Below are 23,784 nucleotides of genomic sequence, written 5' to 3'. Positions count from 1 at the left end.
GGTAAACCAAGTCATTGAGTGACGATGAGAGAGGTATTGTCTCTAAAGACATCAATTAAACCAGGTGAGATCACCACATGTGTGGGGGGTGGGACAAGAGGGTTAGCTGAGGCATATTGTGCAGGGTTGGAGGCTCTACAGTGAAATAAGACAATAATCACTAACCAAAACAGCAATGGACAAGGCATTTTGACATTAGGGAGAGGCATGCATAGCCGAGTGATCATAGGGTCCAATGAGTAGCTGGACGGGCTGGAAACAGGGCGATTCAGACAGCTAGCGGACCGGGGCTAGCAGGCTAGCAGAAGGGCCTTAGAGGGACGTCGCAATGGAAGAAGTCAGTTGTTATAGCCCCCTCATGCGGTTACGTCGGCAGACCAGTCGTGCTGGATCAGCAGGTGTCCGTGAAGTAAAAGGGTCCAGGCAAATTGGCAAAATAGGAATGGTAGCCCAATAAATTGATTGATGGGCCAGCTAACAGTCCGGTATACTCTAGATAGCTAGTGGGCCACGGCTAGCAGATGGGCATTCAGAGGACGTCGCAACGAAGGAGCCATTTGAAAATCCCCCACGGGCGGATTACATCAGTAGTCCAGTCGTGATGGATCAGCGGGGCTCTGTATCAGCAATAAAAGGGGTCCAGGCCAATTGGGAAAATAGGTATTGTAGCCCAAGGAGTGGCTGATGGTCCTCTTCAGCTAGCCGGGAGATGGGCTTAGCATAGGCTAGCTCCAGGCTAATTGGTGCTTGCTTCGGGACAGGGACGTTAGCCATGAGAAGCCAATCGGATAGCAGCTAGCTAGCTGCGGTGATCCAGGTGAAGAGGTTCAGAGCTTGCAGTAGGAGTCCAGTGATATGGAGAAAAACAAGTTTGATAAGCTCTGAGTTGAAACACGCTGTACAGACTGACAAGAGTTGTCCTGGCTAAAGGTTAGTTGATGACCGCTAGCAGTTCTGGTTCCGGTTCAGAGGTAAAAAAAAAATAGCAGATCCATACCACATTGGGTGAGGCGGGTTGCAGGAGAGTATGTTGAAGTTAGGGTTAAGACAAATATAAAAAAATATATGCGAAGAAAAAATATATATATAAAGATATATACACGGGACACGACAAGACGAAGACAAAAGACGTCTGACTGCTACGCCATCTTGGAATTTTGTTGCATGTTTTTTTTATCAGGATGTTTGTTGTATGGTTTTGCATATAGCTCAGTCTCCCTCCACACATACACATGGCTGACTTGCACTCACCTTTTCTATAGACCTGTCTCTCCCTCTCTTTATTTCAACTGTCTCTCTTCATTACATCTACAGTATGTGTGGTGACACCAGTAGTGCCACCACTGAGGAGGGACGTATTTGTGGCCTGTTGGTATTGGATGAACCTTTAATGATGACTGTGCATGGAGAAGAATGGAAGCGGAATGCCAGAGGTCCGGGGTCACACTATCTAATATTCTCTCTCTTTCCTCTGTCTACTCCCTTTCTCCTTCATCACAGTGGCCTCTCCCTCCCTATTGGGGAGGGAGGGAGGGAGAGGGAGAGCGGGAGAGGGAGGAGAGAAGGGGGAGAAAGAGGAAGGTAAAATTGGATCAGCTGAGGCCGCTCTAAGGTTAATGACAAAGAAGAGTGTTATCAGATTAGAATAAACTGTTTGCATGTCTCTTTCTTCCTCCTCCTCCCCTTCTCTCTCTCTCTCTCTCTCCCCCTCCCTTGCTCACTTCTCGCTCCCTTCTGTAGGTTCAAATATTGTCATATGGAAAGATCTAATCCATCCACATGGACACATTACCATACTAGAGGAGTGCCCCAGAAACATGCAATAGGACACTATTCTCATCACTGGTGAGGTTATCTCTCTTCACACTATGGTAAATTAGGTGTAGTCTATCAATATGACATCATCCTCATCTGATATAGTCCATAGAATTGGCTTCCTATTTCGCAACAAAGCATCCTTCACTCATGCTGCCAAACATACCCTCGTAAAACTGACCATCCTACCGATCCTCAACTTCGGCGATGTCATTTACAAAATAGCCTCCAATACCCTACTCAATAAACTGGATGCAGTCTATCACAGTACCATCCGTTTTGTCCCCAAAGCCCCATATACTACCCACCACTGCGACCTGTACGCTCTCATTGGCTGGCCCTCGCTTCATACTCGTTGCCAAACCCACTGGCTCCAGATTATCTACAAGACCCTGCTAGGTAAAGTCCCCCCTTACCTCAGCTCACTGGTCACCATAGCAGCACCCACCTGTTGCACGCGCTCCAGCAGGTATATCTCTCTGGTCACCCCCAAAGCCAGTTCCTCCTTTGGCCGTCTCTCCTTCCAGTTCTCTGCTGCCAATGACTGGAACGAACTACAAAAATATCTGAAACTGGAAACACTTATCTCCCTCACTAGCTTTAAGCACCAGCTGTCAGAGCAGCTCACAGATCACTGCACCTGTACATAGCCCATCTAAATTTAGCCTAAACAACTACCTCTTCCCCTACTGTATTTATTTATTTTGCTCCTTTGCACCCCATTATTTCTATTTCTACTTTGCACTTTCTTCCACTACAAATCTACCATTCCAGTGTTTTACTTGCTATATTGTATTTACTTTGCCACCATGGCCTTTTTTACCTTCACCTCCCTTATCTCACCTCATTTGCTCACATTGTATATAGACTTATTTTTCTACTGTATTATTGACTGTATGTTTTTTTTACTCCATGTGTAACTCTGTGTTGTTGTATGTGTCGAACTGCTTTGCTTTATCTTGGCCAGGTCGCAATTGTAAATGAGAACTGGTTCTCAACTTGCCTACCTGGTTAAATAAAGGTTGAATAAAAAGTAAAAACATTTGCAGTCTAATGGCTCTCTGTCTCTCTCTATGTCACTCTGTCTCTTTCTTTCTTTCTCTCTGTCTGTCTGTCTGTCTCTCTCTCTCTCTGTTTCTCTCTGTCTCTCTCTCTTTATGTCTGTCTCTTACACTACCCCCTTGCCCTCTTTCTTTCTCACTCTGCCTCCCTCACTTACCATGCTCCAGGAGAGTGGGGGATAAATCCCTATCAAATAATTGGCCCAAATCATTAGCCAATGATCAACACCCCCTCTGGTTCTCACACTGCCTTCCGGACTGTCAGCCCAGCCACTCGTCTCTCTGCAACATCGCCCCACTCTCCTCTCCAGGCTGTGTATTAAGTGATACTCTCCGTTTCCGCACCTTGCTCAACCTAGAAGGCTCATGAATTTTAAGTTTCTTGTGAATTTCCAATGCCAGCCAGAAGACTGTGGCACTATGGGCAGACACTCCATGGTGATGTCCGTATTCACAGTGACACCTCCTCAGTCGTTCAACCCTCGTAGAGGAGAGCAGAAAATTAAACGCAATAACATATTCTAAATATGTGTATGCGACCCTGATTTGAACTAGGCTTTTAACAGGTCGGTCCAGTGTTTTTTTATTGTTTATTTTTTTATTTCACCTTTATTTAACTAGGCAAGTCAGTTAAGAACAAATTCTTATTTACAATTATGGCCTACCCCAATCCTAATCTGGACAATGCTGGGCCAATTGTGGGCCACTCGGGAGCCCAATTTCTAGGTAATTTTGTTATATAAAGCTAAGTCAATAACAGAACCGACTGGCTGCAACTTCAATTAGCACTGAAGTGTGAAGTCAGATGTGTGAAAACACTTGAGCCCAACAATGGCAGGAGAGTCTCACATCCCCCCCACCCAAATGCAGAGGCCTTTGAAGCCCCCTGTGCAGAGGTCATTACAATACAGTACCCCATGGATATTAAAAATAACACTGCATGGAATAAGTACAAAAAAGCTCCTCAAGGACAGTACAGAGACACTATTAGCTGACTGCTACAAAGAGGGGGACGTAAGCAACTTCATTTTCCACACAGACCATCCCCTGGCATGGCACAGTGCTATAAGAGCACACTAACACTATGTCAAGAGAGAGAGAGGGCATTGGCCCAGGGTGGAAATTCTGAATACTAGACATTGAGGAAATTGAAAAAACCTCTGTCAACGTATACAAGTCTGGGACAGTAATGGTGCAGGGCATCCTCATGCAGTTCCACCAGGACTTTTACAGGATTAAAGTGAGAGCACAGCAGGAAAAGCTATCTCTCCTTGATGACTCCACCATCCTGAGCCAGTCTGTTCACACCTTCTCAAACTGTCCTGCAGACGAGGATAGTCACCCCCCCAACACTGAACACACCCAGGTCCCACAAATACAATGCTCCTCCATCATCGAGAGGGATAAATTCACAGAACTGGAGAGAGAAATGGTGGAGCTCAGAGAGCAAGTCCATACAATCCAGACAAAAATACCCACAAAACCGACCAGCACAACAACACCCCCCCCCCCCCCCCAACAAGACCCGGAGGGCAGAAGGTGGAGATGGACGGCTGTCTGAGAGAGCTGGCTGCTCTTTGGACTGAGGTGAGAGAACTTAAAGAGTCACACATGGCACTGAAGGTTGAGGTTAGAAAGCTGAGGTGTGACAGAGAGCAGGACACTCCCCCAGAGAAGCCAGCAGAACAGCCCACCTCAGACCCCGACCACAACCTCAACACCGCAATGAAACAGACAACACAGGACCCACCAACCCAACAGACCCCACCCCTTCCTAACAGCCCTCCTGTCAGCTCCCGTGATAGCCCTCCTGACAACCCCCCCACATCCACTGAGATTGTGCTCCTCATTGACTCAAATGGCAAATACATTCAAGAGGATAAACTTTTTCCCAAACACAAAGTGGCTAAACTCTGGTGACCAAACACTAGGCATGTGCTGGAGCTGTTGTCAGAGGACAGACTAGGGTCCCCCAGCCACATCATAATTCACATGGGCACAAATGACCTGAGGGCCCAGCAGGAAAGGGTGGCCACAGCATTCAAGGGAGTAACTGAAAAGGCTTCTTTCACTTTCCCCAACACAATAAATGGTTATCTCCACCCTGCTACCACAAAGATACTTTTACCCTGCCACCATACAGCCGGTGAATGCAAGCATTTCGCGAGACTGTGCCTCAAAACCTAATGTCTACCTGGCACGCCACTCCACCCTGGACTTGAACAGCCTTTACGATCAGGTCCACCTGTACAAGGCAGCAATCTTGGAAGACGTCACCCTCAACCGTAGCCCCAGCACCTCACACAGGAGCAACAGAACAACAGACCACAGCATCACCAGCCACACCCCAACCAGCTAAGACAACTCCAAGCAAACCCTGGCCACACCCTATATAGGCCCCCCATATTAGACCTATGCTCCTTCTGCCCAACCCATGCCCCCCGCCACTGTGGAAAGAACCTCAACGTGACAGCAGGACATATGCCCAGGCCGTGAGCAGAGAGGTGTGGATCAGATGCTCAACATGCTCTGCTCACACGTACTGTGATAGTCCGGGCCTAAACCACAAAAACAACACTAGAGACTATGGAACACAAAGCTTTTACTCTCTCATCCAGGAATATACAGGGTCTGAGGTCATCTGCCTTTGGCCTAAAGAGCAGGAACCAAGACTTTATCAAATAAATTCCAAGAAGAAACATGGTATAAAGAAGACAGACCCACTGGTTGCCCTCTAGATTACAAAGAGCTGGTAGTCCCATCCACCAAACTATCAGTTGTGAATGAAGGAAGAGACTCAGGTGGTTTCTAATTTGGTATAGAGCAGACCTAACCCACTCCATTAAATTACTCAAAACAGGAACAATTTAAATATGGATAGAAATTATTAAGGAAATTATCTCAACAGAGAAAAATGTCCTCATGTGTGCTCCTATCAGATCACAGCAAATTCACACTCTACTTGAACAGAGCTTTGCTCAATCATGAGGCATCAAAGCCAAAGTAACTGAATAATATTAAGAAATGCTATAGTTGGAGCGAAAGTAGTGTGGAAATCAACCAAAAAATGTTTAGGCAACAACAGATTTCATCCCTTTTAGACAACTTCCTGGACAAAATGTTTCACTGTAATAGTGAAGGCGTAAACTTGGCAGTAGAAAACCTAAACAGTATATTTGACCTCTCAGCTTCCCTATCAAATTTCAAGCAGACAACCTAAGAAAATGAACAACAATGACAAATGGTTTGATGAAGAATTCAAAAACCTAAGAAAGAAATTGAGAAACATAACCAACCAAAAACATAGAGACCCAGAAAACCTGAGCCTATGGCTTCATTATGGTGAATCACTAAAACAATACAGAAATACATTACGGAAAAAGAATGAACAGCATGTCAGAAATCAGCTCAATGTAATTGAAGAATCCATAGAATCTAACCTCTTCTGGGAAAATGTGAAAACTCTAAACCAGCAACCTTGGCTTGGCTCCTCTGCATTATCATTAACAGCAGACTCATACATTTCCTCAGCGAAGACAATGTACTGAGCAAATGTCAAATTGGCTTTTAATCAAATTTTCACCATGTACATCCTAATTGACAAATAAACAAACCAAAACAAAGGCTACGTTTTCTCATGCTTTGTTGATTTCAAAAAGTATTTTGACTCAATTTGGCATGAGGGTCTGCTATACAAATTGATGGAAAGTGGTGTTGTGGGAAAAACATTCGACATTATAAAATCCATGTACACAAACAACAAGTGTGCGGTTAAAATTGGCAAAAAACACACATTTCTTTCCACAGGGCCGGGGGGGGGGGTGAGACAGTGATGCAGCTTATGCCCCTCCCTCTTCAACATATATATCAACGAATTGGCGAGGGCTGCAGCACCCGTCCTCACACTACTAGAATCTGAAGTCAAATGTCTACTGTTTGCTGATCTGGTGCTTCTGTCCCCAACCAAGGAGGGCCTACAGCAGCACCTAGATCTTCTGCACAGATCCTGTCAGACCTGAGCCCTGACAGTAAATCTCAGTAAGACAAAAATAATGGTGTTCCAAAAAAGGTCCAGTTGCCAGGACCACGAATACAAATTCCATCTAGATACCGTTGCCTTAGAGCACACAAAAACGATATATACCTTGGCCTAAACATCAGCGCCACAGGTAACTTCCACAAAGCTGTGAACGATCTGAGAGACAAGGTAAGAAGGGCCTTATATGCCATCAAAAGGAACATAAAATTCAACAATGTGAATTTTGCACAAATATCCTCAGTGTACATCGTTAAACACCAAATAATGCATGCAGAGCAGAATTAGGCCGATACCCACTAATTTTCAAAATCAAGGAAAGAGACGTTAAATTCTACAACACCTAAAAGGAAGCGATTCCCAAACCTTCACCTACATAGAAATTAACCTGGAGAAGAGCCCTCTAAGTAAGCTGGTCCTGGGGCTCTGTTCACAAACACAAACAGAACCCTTAGAGCCCAAGACAGAAACACAATTAGACCCAACCAAATGATGAGAAAACAAAAAGATAATTACTTGACACATTGGAAAGAATTTACAAAAAAACAGAGCAAACTAGAATGCTATTTGGCCCTAAACAGAGAGTACACATTGGCAAAATACCTGACCACTGTGACTGACCCAAAATTAAGGATTTGTTAGAGACACACATTTCCCTCAGATTACACAGACCCACAAAGAATTAGAAAACAAATCCAGTAATAAATAAACTCCCATTTCTATTGGGTCAAATACCGCAGTGTGCAATCACAGCAGCAAGATTTGTGACCTGTTGACAAAAGAGTGTTTCAGTGAATGGTTAGTGAGGGAGGCCCTGCTCTCTCGCTTCCCCAGTTGTTTAGTTAATTTTCATGCCAATCTCCTTTGCATTAGCGTAGCCTCTCCTGTAGCCAATCAACTATGTGTCTGTCTATCCCTGTTCTCTCCTCTCTGCACAAGCCATACAAACGCTTCACACTGCGTGGCCGCTGCCACTCTAACCTGCTAGTCCCAGCGCGCACGACCCACGTGGAGTTCCAGGTCTCCGGCAGCCTCTGGAACTGCCGGTCTGCGGCCAACAAGGCAGAGTTCATCTCAGCCTATGCTACCCTCCAGTCCCTCGACTTCTTGGCGCTGACGGAAACATGGATTACCACAGAAAACACTGCTACTCCTACTGCTCTCTCCTCGTCTGACCACGTGTTCTCGCATACCCCGAGAGCATCTGGTCAGCGGGGTGGTGACATTGGAACCCTCATCTCTCCCAAGTGGACATTCTCTCTTTCTCCTCCTTTGAATCTCCTCCTTTGAATTCCATGCTGTCACAGTCACTAGCCCATTCAAGCTTAACATCCTTATCATTAATCGCCCTCCAGGTTCCCTTGGAGAGTTCATCAATGAGCTTGACGTCTTGATAAGTTCCTTTCCTGAGGATTGCTCACCCCTCACAATTCTGGGTGACTTTAACCTACCTTTGACTCATTTCTCTCTGCCTCCTTCTTTCTACTCCTCTCCTCTTTTGACCTCACCCTCTCACCGTCCCCCCCTAATCACAAGGCAGGCAATACGCTTGACCTCATCTTTACTAGATGCTGTTCTTCTACTAATCTCACTTCAACTCCCCTCCAAGTCTCCGACCACTACCTTGTATCCTTTTCCCTCTTGCTCTCCTCCAACACTACTCACTCTGCCCCTACTCAGATGGTATTGCGCCGTCGCAACCTTCGCTCTCTCTCTCCTGCTACTCTCTCCTCTTCCATCCTATCATCTCTTCCCTCTGCTCAATCCTTCTCCAACCAATCTCCTGATTCTGCCTCCTCAACCCTCCTCTCCTCCCTCTCTGCATCCTTTGACTCTCTATGTCCCCTATCCTCCCGGCCGGCTCGGTCCTCCCCTCCTGCTCCGTGGCTTGACGACTCATTGCGAGATCACAGAACAGGGCTCCGGGCAGCCGAGCGGAAATGGAGGAAAACTCGCCTCCCTGTGGACCTGGCATCTTTTCACTCCCTCATCTCTACATTTTCTTCCTCTGTTTCTGCTGCTAAAGCCACTTTCTACCACTCTAAATTCCAAGCATCTGCCTCTAACCCTAGGAAGCTCTTTGCCGCCTTCTCCTCATTCCTGAATCCTCCTCCCCCCCTCCTCCCTCTGCGGATGACTTTGTCAACCATTTTGAAAAGAAGGTTGACGACATCCGATCCTCGTTTGTTAACCTCTCTGGGCTAGGTGGGCGTCCCACCTACTCAACAGCCAGTGGAATCCCGTGGCGCGTTATTCAAATACCTTAGAAATGCTATTACTTCAATTTCTCAAACGTATGACTATTTTACAGCATTTTAAAGACAAGACTCTCGTTAATCTAACCACACTGTCCGATTTCAAAAAGGCTTTACAACGAAAGCAAAACATTAGATTATGTAAGCAGAGTACCCAGCCAGAAATAATCAGACACCCATTTTTCAAGCTAGCATATAATGTCACAAAAAACAAAACCACAGCTAAATGCAGCACTAACCTTTGATGATCTTCATCAGATGACACTCCTAGGACATTATGTTATACAATACATGCATGTTTTGTTCAATCAAGTTCACATTTATATCAAAAACCAGCTTTTTACATTAGCATGTGACTAGCATGTGACTAGCATTCCCACCGAACACTTCCGGTGAATTTACTAAATTACTCACGATAAACATAAAAAAAAACATAACAATTATTTTAAGAATTATAGATACAGAACTCCTTTATGCAATCGCTATGTCCGATTTTAAAATAGCTTTTCGGTGAAAGCACATTTTGCAATATTCTGAGTAGATAGCCAGGCCATCACAGGCTAGCTATTTTGACACCCACCAAGTTTGGTACTCACCAAACTCAGATTTACTATAAGAAAAATTGGAATACCTTTGCTGTTCTTCGTCAGAATGCACTCCCAGGACTTCTACTTCAATAACAAATGTTGATTTGGTTCCAAATAATCCATAGTTATATCCAAATAGCGGCGTTTTGTTTGTGCGTTCAAGACACTATCCGAAGGGTAAAGAAGGGTGACGAGCCCGGCGCGTTTCGTGACAAAAGAATTCAAAATATTCCATTACCGTACTTCGAAGCATGTCAAACGCTGTTTAAAATCAATTTTTACGCGATTTTTCTCGTAAAAAAACGATAATATTCCGACCGGGAAATCCTGTTTTCGTTCAAAGACTGCAAATGTAAACATGGTGGAGTCTCGTGCACGCGTGCCCCAGTCTCATTGTTCTCAGATCGACCACTATCCAAATGCGCTACTGTTTTTCAGCCATGGCCTGCAAAGTCATCATTCAACGTTCTGGCGCCTTCTGAGAGCCTATGGGAGCGTTAGAAAATGTCACGTTATGCCAGAGATCCCCTGTTTTGGATAGAGATGATCAAGAAGGCCAGGAAATGGTCAGAGAGGGCACTTCCTGTTTGGAATCTTCTCAGGTTTTGGCCTGCCAAATGAGTTCTGTTATATTCACAGACACCATTCAAACAGTTTTAGAATTTTTACGGTGTTTTCTATCCAAATCAAACAATTATATGCATATTCTAGTTACTGGGCAGGAGTAGTAACCAGATTAAATCGGGTACGTTTTTTATCCGGCCGTGCAAATACTGCCCCCTATCCCCAACAGGTTAAGTCAAATGACACCGCTGGTCCTGCTCACATTGCCCTACCCTATGCTTTGACCTCTTTCTCCCCTCTCTTTCCAGATGAAATCTTGCGACTTGTGACGGCCGGCCGCCCAACAACCTGCCCGCTTGACCCTATCCCCTCCTCTCTTCTCCAGACCATTTCCGGAGACCTTCTCCCTTACCTCACCTCGCTCATCAACTCATCCTTGACTGCTGGCTACGTCCCTTCCGTCTTCAAGAGAGCGAGAGTTACACCCCTTCTCAAAAAACCTACACTCGATCCCTCCGATGTCAACAACTACAGACCAGTATCCCTTCTTTCTTTTCTCTCCAAAACTCTTGAGCGTGCCGTCCTTGGCCAGCTCTCTTGCTATCTCTCTCAGAATTACCTTCTTGATCCGAATCAGTCAGGTTTCAAGACTGGTCGTTCAACTGAGACTGCTCTTCTCTGTGTCAGGGAGGCTCTCCGCACTGCTAAAGCTAACTCTCTCCTCTGCTCTCATCTTTCTATACCTATCTGCTGCCTTTGATACTGTGAACCATCAGATCCTCCTCTCCACCCTCGCCGAGTTGGGCATCTCACTCTTGGATTGCGTCCTACCTGACAGGTCGCTCCTACCGGGTGGCGTGGCGAGAATCCGTCTCCGCACCACGTGCTCTCACCACTGGTGTCCCCCAGGGCTCAGTTCTAGGCCCTCTCCTATTCTCGCTATACACCAAATCACTTGGCTCCGTCATATCCTCACATGGTCTCTCCTATCATTGCTACGCAGATGACACACAATTACTCTTCTCCTTTCCCCCTTCTGATAGCCAGGTGGCAAATCGCATCTCTGCATGTCTGGCAGACATATCAGTGTGGATGATGGATCACCACCTCAAGCTGAACCTCGGCAAGACGGAGCTGCTCTTCCTCCCGGGGAAGGACTGCCCTTTCCATGATCTCGCCATCACGGTTGACAACTCCATTGTGTCCTCCTCCCAGAGTGCTAAGAGCCTTGGCGCTAACATCAAGGCGGTGACCCGATCCTGTAGGTTCATGCTCTACAACATTCGCAGAGTACGACCCTGCCTTACACAGGAAGCGGCACAGGTCCTAGTCAAGGCTCCCTGCATGTGCCATTAAACCCCTACATCTCATCCAGAACGCTGCAGCCAGTCTGGTGTTCAACCTTCCCAAGTTCTCTCGCATCACCCCACTCCTCCGCACACTCCACTGGCTTCCAGTTGAAGCTCGCATCTGCTACAAGACCATGGTGCTTGCCTACGGAGCTGTGAGGAGAACGGCACCTCCGTACCTTCAGGCTCTGATCAGGCCCTACACCCAAACAAGGGCACTGCGTTCATCCACCTCTGGCCTGCTGGCCCCCCTACCTCTGCGGAAGCCCAGTTCCCGCTCAGCCCAGTCAAAACTGTTCGCTGCTCTGGCACCCCAATTGTGGAACAAGCTCCCTCACGACGCCAGGACAGCGGAGTCAATCACCACCTTCCAGAGACACCTGAAACCCCACTTCTTTAAGGAATACCTGGGATAGGATAAAGTAATCCTTCTAACCCCCCCCCCCCAAAAAAAGATATAGATGTACTATTGTAAAGTGGTTGTTCCACTGGATATCATAAGGTGAATGCACCAATTTGTAAGTCGCTCTGGATAAGAGTGTCTGCTAAATGACATAAATGTAAAAGGGCAACCAGTGAAGAACAAAACCCTTTTTTTATTGTCCCTTTTGTACTATTTGCTCATCATTACAAAACTGTATATAGACTTAATATGACATTTGACATTTCTTTATTCTTTTGGAACTTTTGTGAGTGTATTTTTTACTGTTCATTTTTTATAGTTTATTTCACTTTTGTTTATTATCTATTTCACTTGCTTTGGCAATGTAAACATATGGGCTCCTGAGTGGCGCAGCGGTCTGAGGCACTACATCTCAGTGCTAGAGGCTTCACTACAGACAGCCTGGTTTGAATCCAGGCTGTTTCACAACTGAATGTGATGGAGAGTGGCGCACAATTGGCCCAGCATCATCCGGGTTTGGCTGGTGTAGGCGGTCATTCTAAATTAGAATTTGTTCTTAACTGACTTGCCTAGTTAAATTAATAATAAATATGTTTCCCATGCTAATAATTCCCATTGAATTGATGTGGGTAGAGCGAAGGATTTTTTATGCAGTGCATTAGGAAGACCTTAGCAGAGAGAGAAAGACAGAAAGAGAGAGAGAAGGAGTGATTTCGCCTTCTTTGAACTGTCATTGTTCTGGCCCTGTGGCTGGGAGGGAGGGTGGCAGGTGGCAGGGGGGTAGGGTGGCTGGGATGCAGGGGGGCAGGGTGGCTAGGAGGCAGGGTGGCTGGGATGCAGGGGGGCAGGGTGGCTGGGAGGAAGGGTGGCTGGGATGCTGGGTGGCAGGGTGGCAGGGTGGCTGGGAAGTCAGGGTGGCTGGGTGGCTGGGTTTCTGTGAGGCATGGAGGCAGGGTGGCCGGGAGGCAGGCTGGCTTGGATGCAGGGAGGCAGGGTGGCTGGGAGGCAGGGTGGCTGGGAGGCAGGGAGGTAGGGTGGCTGGGAGGCAGGGTGACTGAGAGGCAGGCTGGCAGGGTGGCTGGGAGGCAGCGTGGCTGGGAGGCCGGCTGGCAGGGTGGCTGGGAGGCAGGGTGGCTGGGAGGCAGGTAGGCAGGGTGGCTGGGAGGCAGGGTGGCTGAGAGGCCGGCTGGCAGGGTGGCTGGGAGGCAGGGAGGAAGGGTGGCTGGGAGGAAGGGTGGCTGGTGGCTGGGAGGAAGCGTGGCTGGGAGGCAGGTTGGCTGGGAGGAAGGGTGGCAGGGTGGCATGGTGGTAGGGTGGCTGGGAGGCAGGGTGGCTGGGAGACATGGAGGCTGGGAGGCAGGGAGACTGGGAGGCAGGGTGGCAGGGTGACTGGGAGTCAGGGCGGCTGGGTGGCTGGGATGCTGGGATTCTGTGAGGCATGGTGGCAGGGTGGCTGGGAGGCAGGCTAGCTTGGATGCTGGGAGGCAGGGTGGCTGAAAGGCTGGGAGGCAGGGTGGCTGGGAGGCAGAGGGGCAGGGTGGCTGGGAGGCAGGGTGGCTGAAAGGCAGGCTGGCAGGGTGGCTTGGAGGCAGGGTCGCTGGGAGGCAGGGAGGCATGGTGGCTGAGACGCAAGGTGGCTTAGAGGCAGGGTGGCTGGGAGGCAGGGTGGGTGGGAGGAAGGGTGGCTGGGATGCTGGGTGGAAGGTGGCTGGGAAGTCAGGGTGGCTGGGCTTCTGTGAGGCATGGAGGCAGGGTGGCTGGGAGGAAGGCTGGCTTGGATGCTGGGAGGCAGGGTGGCTGGGAGGCTGGGAGGCAGGCTGGCAGGGTGGCTGGGAGGCAGGGTCGCTGGGAGGCAGGGAGGCAGGGTGGCTGGGAGGCAGGGTGACTGAGAGGCAGGCTGGCAGGGTGGCTGGGAGGCAGGGTGGCTGGGAGGCAGGGTAGCTGGGAGGCTGGGAGGCAGGGAGGCAGGATGGCTGGGTGCAGGGTGGCTGGGAGGCAGGATGGCTGAGAGGCAGAGGGGCAGGGTGGCTGGGAGGCAGGGTGGCTGGGAGGCAGGGTGGCTGAGAGGCAGGCTGGCAGGGTGGCTTGGAGGCAGAGTGGCTTGGAGGCAGGGAGGCATGGTGGCTGAGAGGCAGGGGGGCTGAGAGGCAGGGTGGCTGGCAGGCAGGGTGGCTGGCAGGCAGGGTGGCTGGGGGCAGGGTGGCTGAAAGGCAGGCTGGCAGGGTGGCTTGGAGGCAGGGTGGCTGGGAGGCAGGGAGGCATGGTGGCTGAGATGCAGGGTGGCTTAGAGGCAGGATGGCTGGGAGGCAGGGTGGGTGGGAGGAAGGGTGGCTGGGATGCTGGGTGGCAGGGTGGCTGGGAAGTCAGGGTGGCTGGGCTTCTGTGAGGCATGGAGGCAGGGTGGCTGGGAGGAAGGCTGGCTTGGATGCTGGGAGGCAGGGTGGCTGGGAGGCTGGGAGGGAAGCTGACAGGGTGGCTGGTGAGGCAGGGAGGCAGGGTGGCTGGGAGGCAGGGTGACTGAGAGGCAGGCTGGCAGGGTGGCTGGGAGGCAGGGTGGCTGGGAGGCAGGGTAGCTGGGAGGCTGGGAGGCTGGGAGGCAGGGAGACAGGATGGCTGGGTGCAGGGTGGCTGGGAGGCAGGATGGCTGAGAGGCAGAGGGGCAGGGTGGCTGGGAGGCAGGGTGGCTGGGAGGCAGGGTGGCTGAGAGGCAGGCTGGCAGGGTGGTTTGGAGGCAGGGTGGCTTGGAGGCAGGGAGGCATGGTGGCTGAGAGGCAGGAGGGCTGAGAGGCAGGGTGGCTGGCAGGCAGGGTGGCTGGCAGGCAGGGTGGCTGGGAGGCAGGGTGGCTGGGAGGCAGGGAGTCAGGGTGGCTGAGAGGCAGAGTGGCTGAGAGGCAGGGTGGCTGGGAGGCAGGGAGGCATGGTGGCTGAGAGGAAGGGTGGCCGGGCGAGAGACTGGGTTAGTGGGTGATGTAGTACACCTGGCCAAAGAGGTAGGAGCTGTCATTCTTCACTCTCCCTTTTAACAGCTGTTAGAACAACAGAGCGAGGGTCTGATTCTAACCTGCGACGAGCGGCGCCCGCCTTCTTACTCCGCCAAGCAGAAAGCCAATCACTTAGGAGCTGCGGTTGACGCTGCAGCCAAGCCCAGAAACATAATGGAAGGCATTAACACTGAAGCGCTCCACCAACTCTCTCTGTCATAACTCCTACTGCCGACTGCCCCCAGAGAGCTCAACTCACCTGGGTTTCTGCCCTTTCACTTTCTCTCTTCCTCTCTTGCTCCCTGTTGCCAAATCTAGTTGATGCTAAAGCTGATGCTTTCAGGAAGTGGTCAGTGGAGAGGGTGAAGCGCCTCGTGGCCAGACTAGTCAAGGTCACAGGATGACAGAGGAGAGGAGGGTTAGGGGAATGGAGGAGAGGGGAAGGGAGGAGCGGACAGAAGAGGAGGGGCAAGGTGTGACAAGGAGAGGAGAGGATGACTACAGGAGTTAAATTAGTCCAGTATCTGGCACCAGAGTTAAGAAATGTATAACAATTATATACTCAAGAGAGAACCTGTCAACCTAGTGTGTTTGTTAATTAGACTTCTTCCCAATAAAATATGAATTATTTTCAGTTTGACTTTCTTCACTCTTTCCGGAGACATTGCAATGAGCTCATTGATTGCCTCCTTAATGGTCCATTTGGTTGCTTGTTTAAGGTTGGAGCCTAAAATAACCAAGATGTGCTTCTGACATAAGGAGAGCTTAGCTCTTCTTTTTGTTCATTGTCCTGTCCACTCTTCCCTACGGCCAAGACAAACTGTCACTGGAAACAAAGGCTTCTTCCACTTCCACAGTTTTTACTGGAGCCATATGGAAAAGTAAACACACACATATGATCACACACGCACGAACACCCATGCACAAATGGACGCACAGATGCACACACAGACAGACAGACAGACAGACAGACAGACAGACAGACAGACAGACAGACAGACAGACAGACAGACAGACAGACAGACACACACACACACACACACACACACACACACACACACTCATCAGTGATGCTCTCATAAATCCCTCTTTGAAGCTAAAGTCTGGTGATAATCATATTCATATTCTATTCAATAGAAAAGGACCAATTTACATCTTCTAAAAATGCAACGTCTGCATGGGTCACTGTGTGTGTTGGCCGCAGACCAGGGTAGTGTTGAAGTTTATAATTACACAGTCGTAAAAACAACCCCTGAACCTGTCAGCCATTAGCGAGCATTTTGCAACGGGCATTCATTTCTTCTTCCCACATCTCGCTGTTATGGAATAATGTCACAACTCTGGGAGTTCAAATAGCTTTCACCTCCTACGAGTTTTTCTTCTTTTTAACTTTTTTTTTAACGCTCTGTGACCAGGCGAGAAAATGTTTCCAAACCAAACCTTTATATAATAACCGCTAACTGCTCTACCTTCTTGCCCTTTGTGCTGTTGTCTGTAACCAATAATGTTTGTACCATGTTTTGTGCTGCTACCATGTTGTGTTGCTACCATGTTGTTGTCACATACACATGGTTAGCACATGTTATTGCGAGTGTTGCAAAATGCTTATGCTTCTAGATCCGACAAGCTAGATGGCGCCAAAGAACATGGCTCACGTTTTACATTCTTCCAACCAATGTTTTTTAATTTTGTGTAACTTATTTTTTTATTTATTGTGTACATAATGTTGCTGCTACTGTCTCTTATGACCTAAAATAACTTCTGGACATCAGAAAAGCGATTACTCACCACGGACTGAAATAAACTTTTTCCTTTAACGAGGGTGACGAGAAGGACATTCTGCTTTCTCTGGAACAGGCGCAGATCTACACCTTTTGCGTGAAGAAAATACGGCGGAAAAGGGGACGCAGATCAGGGATCCTTCTGAGAATCCGGAGGCGAGCAAGCAAACTCCCAATGCCTTCTATTCTCCTTGCTAACGTGCAATCGTTGGAAAATAAAATTGATGACCTACTATTAAGATTATCCTACCAACGGGACATTAAAAACGGTGACATCTTATGTTTCATCTAGACATGGCTGAATGAAGAAATGGACAATATAGAGCTGGCGGGATTTTCCATGCACCGGCAGAACAGAGACGCTACCTCTGGTAAAACAAGGGGTGTGTCTTTTTGTCAGCTGGTGCGCGATGTCTAATATTAAAGAAGTCTCGAGGTATTGATCGCCTTAGGTAGAGTACCTTATGATAAGCTGTCGACCACACTATCTACCAAGAGAGTTCTCACCTGTATTATTCGGAGCCATCTATTTACCACCACAAAGCGAAGCTGGCACTAAGACGGGCTCTCAACCATCTCTATAAGGCCAACTTAAATCAGGAAACCCAGACGCGAGCTGCCCAGTGATGCGAGCCTACCAGACGAGCTAAATGCCTTTCATGCTCACTTTGAGGCAAGCAACGCTGAAGCATGTACAAGAGCACCAGCTGTTCTGGATGACTGTGTGATAACGCTCTCGGTAGCCGATGTGAACAAAACCTTTAAACAGGTCAACATTCACAAAGCCACTGAGCCAGACGGATTACGAGGATGTGTACTCAAAGCATGCGCGGACCAACTGTCAAGTGTCTTCAGTGACATTTTCATCCTCTCCCTGACCGAGTCTGTAATACATACATGTTTCAAGCAGACCACCATAGTCCCTGTGCCCAAGGAAGCGAAGGTAACCTGCCTAAATGATTACCGCCCCTTGGCACTCATGTCGGTAACCATGAAGTGCTTTGAAAGGCTGTTCATGGCTCACATCAACATCAACAGCATCACATCAACACAAATTCGCATACCGCCGCAACAGAGCCACATATGACGCAATCTCAATCGCACTCCACACTGCCCTGTCTCTCCTGGACAAAAGGAACACCTATATGAGAATGCTGTTCATTGACTACAGCTCAGCGTTCAACGCCATAGTGCCCACGAAGCTCATCACTAAGCTAAGGACTCTGGGACTTTACACCTCCCTCTGCAACTGGATCCTAGACTTCCTGACAGGCCGCCCCCAGGTGGTAAGAGTAGGCAACAACACGTCTGCCACGCTGATCCTTAACACTGGGGCCCCACAGAGGTGTGTACTTAGTCCCCTCCTATATTCCCTGTTCACCCACGACTGCGTGGCCAAACATGACTCCAACACCATCATTAAGTTTGCTGACAACACAACAGTGGTAGGCCTGATCACCAACAGCAATGCGACGGCCTATAGGGAGTAGGTCAGAGAACTGGCAGTGTGGTGCCAGGACAACAACCTCTCTCTCAATGTGAGCAAGACAAAGAAGCTGATCATGGACTACAGGAATAGTCTGGGTAGCCATTTGATTAGATGTTCAGGAGTCTTATGGCTTGGGGGTAGAAGCTGTTTGGAAGTCTCTTGGACCTAGACTTGGTGCTCCAGTACCACTTGCCGTGCAGTAGCAGAGAGAACAGTCTATGACTAGGGTGGCTGGAGTCTTCAACAATTTTTAGGGCTTTCCTCTGACACCGCCTGGTATAGAGGTCCTGGATGGCAGGAAGCTTGGCCCCAGTGATGTACAGTGAGCGGGTCAAGGAACTCTGGCAGCAATACGTCCAGGTATGGTGTCTGTCCAAAAAGTCTTGTTCTGTAGTGAGTTTTACACTATGCTACTCTACATGTAAACATGGGTTACAGTACATACAGTAGGACATACTGAAAAACATTTACACATACTGTGTTTGATTTCTTTCAGAGAGTCATGGAGTTGGAGGCTAATCAGGCCCCACATGAAATAATTTATGTAGACGAGGCAGGGTTTAACCTGGCAAAAACACATTGTCGGGGAAGAAACGTCATTGGGAAAAGGGTCACCATTGATATGCCGGGTCAGAGAGGAGCAAATATAACAATGTGTGCTAGAATCTCGAGTGCTGGTTTGGCCTGCAGAAATGTCAGATTGGTCCCTACAACACTGAGCGCCTTCTTTTGTGTTTAGATGACCTCCACCAACAACTGGTGCCAGAAGCAGAAAGGGAACAGGTGGGAGAAAACATGAGGACATTTGTGATTGCATGGGACAATGTAGCATTCCACCATTCACATGCAATCACAAACTGGTTTGCAGCCCATCCAAGAATGGTTTTCATTTTCCTACCCCGCTACTCGCCTTTCCTCAACCCCATTGAGGAATTTTTTTCTGCCTCGAGGTGGAAAGTGTATGATCATCGGCCACATGATCAAATGTCCCTCCTGGATGCAATGGATGCCGGCTGCAGAGACATCTCAGCTGAAGACTGCCAGGGGTGGATAAGGCAGGCCAAGCGTTTCTATCCAAGGTGCATAGTGAGAGATGACATAAGATGTGATGTGGAAGAGAACATGTGGCCAAATGCTGAAGATCGTATAGATTAGAACAGGACTGTGCATGTTTTTTCCCCTTCCACGCCTTTTTTTTTACTATGGTCGTGTTTTATTTTTACACATTTGGAACCAAAGGCCATGTATGTTGGATTTTTTGTTGATCACTGGTAGCAATTTCATGTTGCTAATAAAGCTTTTACTGCAGCAATTCTGTCACTTACTATTTTTTTCTACTGTACATTCTATAAAGTAAAGATGACTCTTTCACTTTTAGATAGTATGTTGCCAAAAATGCACACATTCGACCAAAAAAATGTAGTGGTTAACAGTAAAAGGAAAGTGAATTATAAAAACAATGGATTTCATATTGCCTATTGTATGTAGGTAGAACTGAAACATGAAAAGTAATGCAGTTTTTGTAATGCCATCAGCTGTTAGTATTTTGAAAGTCGTTGTGCTACGATTGACTATATGTTCCACTTAGATAGAAAACATGTGCTGGTGTTTTGACAGAATGATTAGCTATTGAGTCGGGTTTGCCGTGTTTTGATAGAGTTAGTGTATGTAGAGAAAGTTTTTTTGCATTTTGAATTGTAGAGTTGGTATTTAATTAACAAAATGTGGTTTTGAGCAGAAAATTAACTATTTGGCTAATTGTGAGATGAACTGTAGGTGTGTTGCTGTGTTAAGAGTTTAGAAAAAGTATCTTAAGTATAGGTAAACGCTTGTTAGCAATTATAAAACACTGTAAACCTTATTCCCTATTTACTGCACTAGTTTTGACCAGGGCCTATAGGGCTCTGGTCAAAAGTAGAGCACTCTTAAAAACCTCTACAGGATCGGTGTCTCCCCCGCGGGACAGTTGAGCTAACTTTAGCATGAGGTTGTAAGTAGCAAGAAAATTTCCTAGGATATTTGCATATTTGATATGGGCAGAAAGCTTCAATTCTTGTTAATATAACTGCACTGTCCAATTTACAGTAGCTATTACAGTGAAAGAATACCATGCTTTTGTTTGAGGAGAGTGCACAGTTATGAACTTGAAAATGTATTTATAAATCAATTAGGCACGTTTGGGCAGACTTGATACAACATTTTGAACAGAAATAGAATGGTCCATTGGATCAGTGTAAAACTTTGCACATACACTGCTGCCATCTAGTGGAAAACATCTAAATTGCGCCTTAACTGGAATAATACATTGTGGCCTTTCTCTTGCATTTTAAAGATGATGGAATAAAAACAAAAAAATACGTTTTTTTTGTATTATCTTTTACCAGATCTAATGTGTTATATTCTCCAACATTCATTTCACATTTCCACAAACTACAAAGTGTTTCCTTTCAAATGGTATCAAGAATATGCATATCCTTGATTCAGGTCCTGAGCTACAGGCAGTTAGATTTGGGTATCTCATTTTAGGCAAAATATTTTTAAAAAGGGTACGATCCTTATTAAGTAAATAGGATGCCATTTGGGCCACAAGCAAACTACACTGAACCGAATAAAGGCAACATGCAACAATTAGATTTTTTTTACTGAGTTACAGTTCATGTTACAGTTCAAGGAAATCAGTCAATAGCAATAAATACATTAAGACCTAATCTATGGATTTCACATGACTGGGATAGGTGCCGGAGGGGATGGCTGCCGTTTTACGGGCTCCTAACCAACTGTCCTATTTTGTCAGTTTTTCCGCATTGTTTGTAGCTTATTTTCTACAAAATGTTGCTGCTACCCTCTCTTATGACCGAAAAGAGCTTCTTTAAAGCAGAACAGCGATTACTCACCTTGAACTGGATGAAGATTTCTTCTATAATGAGTCCGACGCAAAGGATATACTGTTTCTCTGAGACCAAGCCCAAATCCTTGTCATTCGCGTGAAGAAAAGACAGAGGTACAAGGGGCAGAGATTGGGCTGCCTTGTGAGAATTCGTCGGAGAGTGGGTAACCCACCTCTACCATTCGTTCTATTGGCCAACGTGCAATCCCTGGAGAAAAAACTGGATGAGCTCCGGTCGAGACTATTCTACCAACGGGACATAAAAAACGGTAATATCTTATGTTTCACAGAGTCGTGGCTGAACGACGACACGGATAATATACAGTTGGCTGGGTTTTCCATGCATCGGCAGGAAAGAACAGCTACGTCCGGTAAGTGTGTGTGTATCTATTTGTCAATAACAGCTGGTGCGCGATGTCTAAGGTATTACCCGCTTGAGGTAGAGTACCCATGATAAGCTGTAGACCACACCATCTACCAAGAGAGTTCACAAACCGATGCTGGCACTAAGACTGCACTCAACGAGCTATGTAAGGCCATAAGCAAACAAGAAAATGCTAATCCAGAAGTGGCGCTCCTAGTGGCCGGGGACTTTAATGCAGGCAAATTTATATCCATTTTGCATCATTTCTGCCAGCATGTCGGTTTGTACAACCAGAGGATAAAACACTCTAGAACACCTATACTCCACACACAGAGACACATACAAAGCTCTCCCTCGCCCTCCATTTGGCAAATCTGACCATTATTCTATCATCCTGATTCCTGCTTACAAGCAAAAAACGAAAGCAGGAAGTACCAGTGACTCACTTAATACGGAAGTGTCATGGCATTGAGGAGTACACCACCTCAGTCACCGGCTCCATCAATAAGTGTATCGACGACGTCGTCCCCACAGTGACTGTACCTACATATTCCAACAGAAGCCATGGATTACAGGCAACATCCGCACTGAGCTCAAGGCTAGAGATGCCGCTTTCAAGGAGCAGGACACTAATCCAGATGCTTATGGGAAATCCCGCTATGCCCTCAGACGAACCATCAAACAGGCAAAGCATCAATACAGGACTAAGATTGAATCCTACTACACCGGCTCTGATGCTCATCGGATGTGGCAGGGCTTGAAAACTATTATGGACTACAAAGGGAAACCCAGCCGCGAGCTGCCCAGTGACGCGAGCCTACCAGCTAAATGCCTTTTATGCTCGCTTTGAGGCAAGCAACACTGAAGCATGCTTGAGAGCACCAGCTATTCCGGATGACTGTGTGATCACGCTCTCCGTAGCCAATGTGAGTAAGACCTTTAAACAGGTCAACATTTACAAGGCTGCGAGGCCATGCAGATTACCAGGACATATACTCAGAGCACGCGTGGACCAACTGGCAAGTGTCTTCACTGATATTTTCAACCTCTCCCTGACCGAGTCTGTAATACCAACATGTTTCAAGCAGACTACCATAATCCTTGTGCCCAAGAAAGCGAAGGTAACCTGCCTAAATGACTACTGACCTGTAGCACTCACGTCGGTAGCCATGAAGTTCTTTGAAAGGCTGTTCATGGCTCACATCATAACCAACATCCCGGAAACCCTAGAGCCACTCCAATTCGCATACCGCTCCAACAGATCTACAGATGACGCAATCTCAATCACGCTCCACACTGCCCTTTCCCACCTGGACAAAAGGAACACCTATGTGAGAATGCTGTTCATTGACTGCAGCTCAGCATTCAACACCATAGTGCCCACAAAGCTCATCACTAAGCTAAGGACCCTGAGACTAAACACCTCCCTCTGCAACTGGATCCTGGACTTCCTGACGGGCCGCCCCCAGGTGGTAAGGGTAGGCAACAACACATATCCTCAATACGGGGGCCCCTCAAGGGTGCGTGCATAATCCCCTCCTGTACTCCCTGTTCACCCAGGACAGCGTGACAAAGCACAACTCCAACACCATCATTAAGTTTGCTATTGACACAATAGCGGTAGGCTTGAGACAGCCTATAGGGAGGAGGTCAGATGCCAGGACAATGTCTCCCTCAACGTGTGCAAAACAAAGGAGCTGATCATGGACTGCAGAAAAAGGAGGGCTGAACACGCCTCCATTCACATCGATAGGGCTGTAGTGGAGCGGGTCGAGAGTTTCAAGTTCCTTGGTGTCGACATCACCAACAAACTGTGATGGTCCAAACACACAGATATGCATCTGTTGGTCACAGATATCTTAAAAAAAGGTAGGGGCGTGGAGCAGAAAACCAGTCAGTGTCTGCTGTGACCACCTTTTGCCTCATGCAGCGAGACTCATCTCCTTCGCATAGAGTTGATCATTTTGTTCATTGTGATCTGTGGACTGTTGTCCCACTCCTCTTCAATGGCTGTGAGAAGTTCCTGGATTTTGGTGGGAACTGGAACATGCTGCCATACACGTTGATCCAGAGCATCTCAAACATGCTCAATGGGTGTCTCGTGAGTATGCATGTCATGGAAGAACTGGGACATTTTTAGCTTCCATGAATTGTGTACAGATCCTTGCGACATTGGGCTGTGCATTATCAGGCTGAAACATGAGGTGATGGT

General features: G+C 47.6%; 1 protein-coding gene across 1 annotated transcript in view; it reads right to left on the bottom strand.

Moving 5' to 3' along the window:
• LOC115175437 (proline-rich protein 36-like) overlaps positions 1 to 15,074 on the bottom strand; it is a 94,363-nt gene extending 79,289 nt beyond the window's left edge. Inside the window, exons 1-2 of the mRNA XM_029734667.1 lie at positions 14,540 to 15,074; positions 12,814 to 14,369 (exon numbers count right to left, since the gene is read on the bottom strand). Coding sequence (XP_029590527.1) covers positions 12,814 to 14,369; positions 14,540 to 15,074 — 2,091 coding nt within the window. The remainder of the gene's footprint in view (positions 1 to 12,813; positions 14,370 to 14,539) is intronic.
• Between the last annotated feature and the right edge of the window lie 8,710 nt (positions 15,075 to 23,784).

Source organism: Salmo trutta, chromosome 36 (assembly GCF_901001165.1).
Source record: "Salmo trutta chromosome 36, fSalTru1.1, whole genome shotgun sequence".
Lineage (NCBI taxonomy): Eukaryota > Metazoa > Chordata > Actinopteri > Salmoniformes > Salmonidae > Salmo > Salmo trutta.
This window is presented reverse-complemented; position numbering and strand designations above follow the sequence as displayed.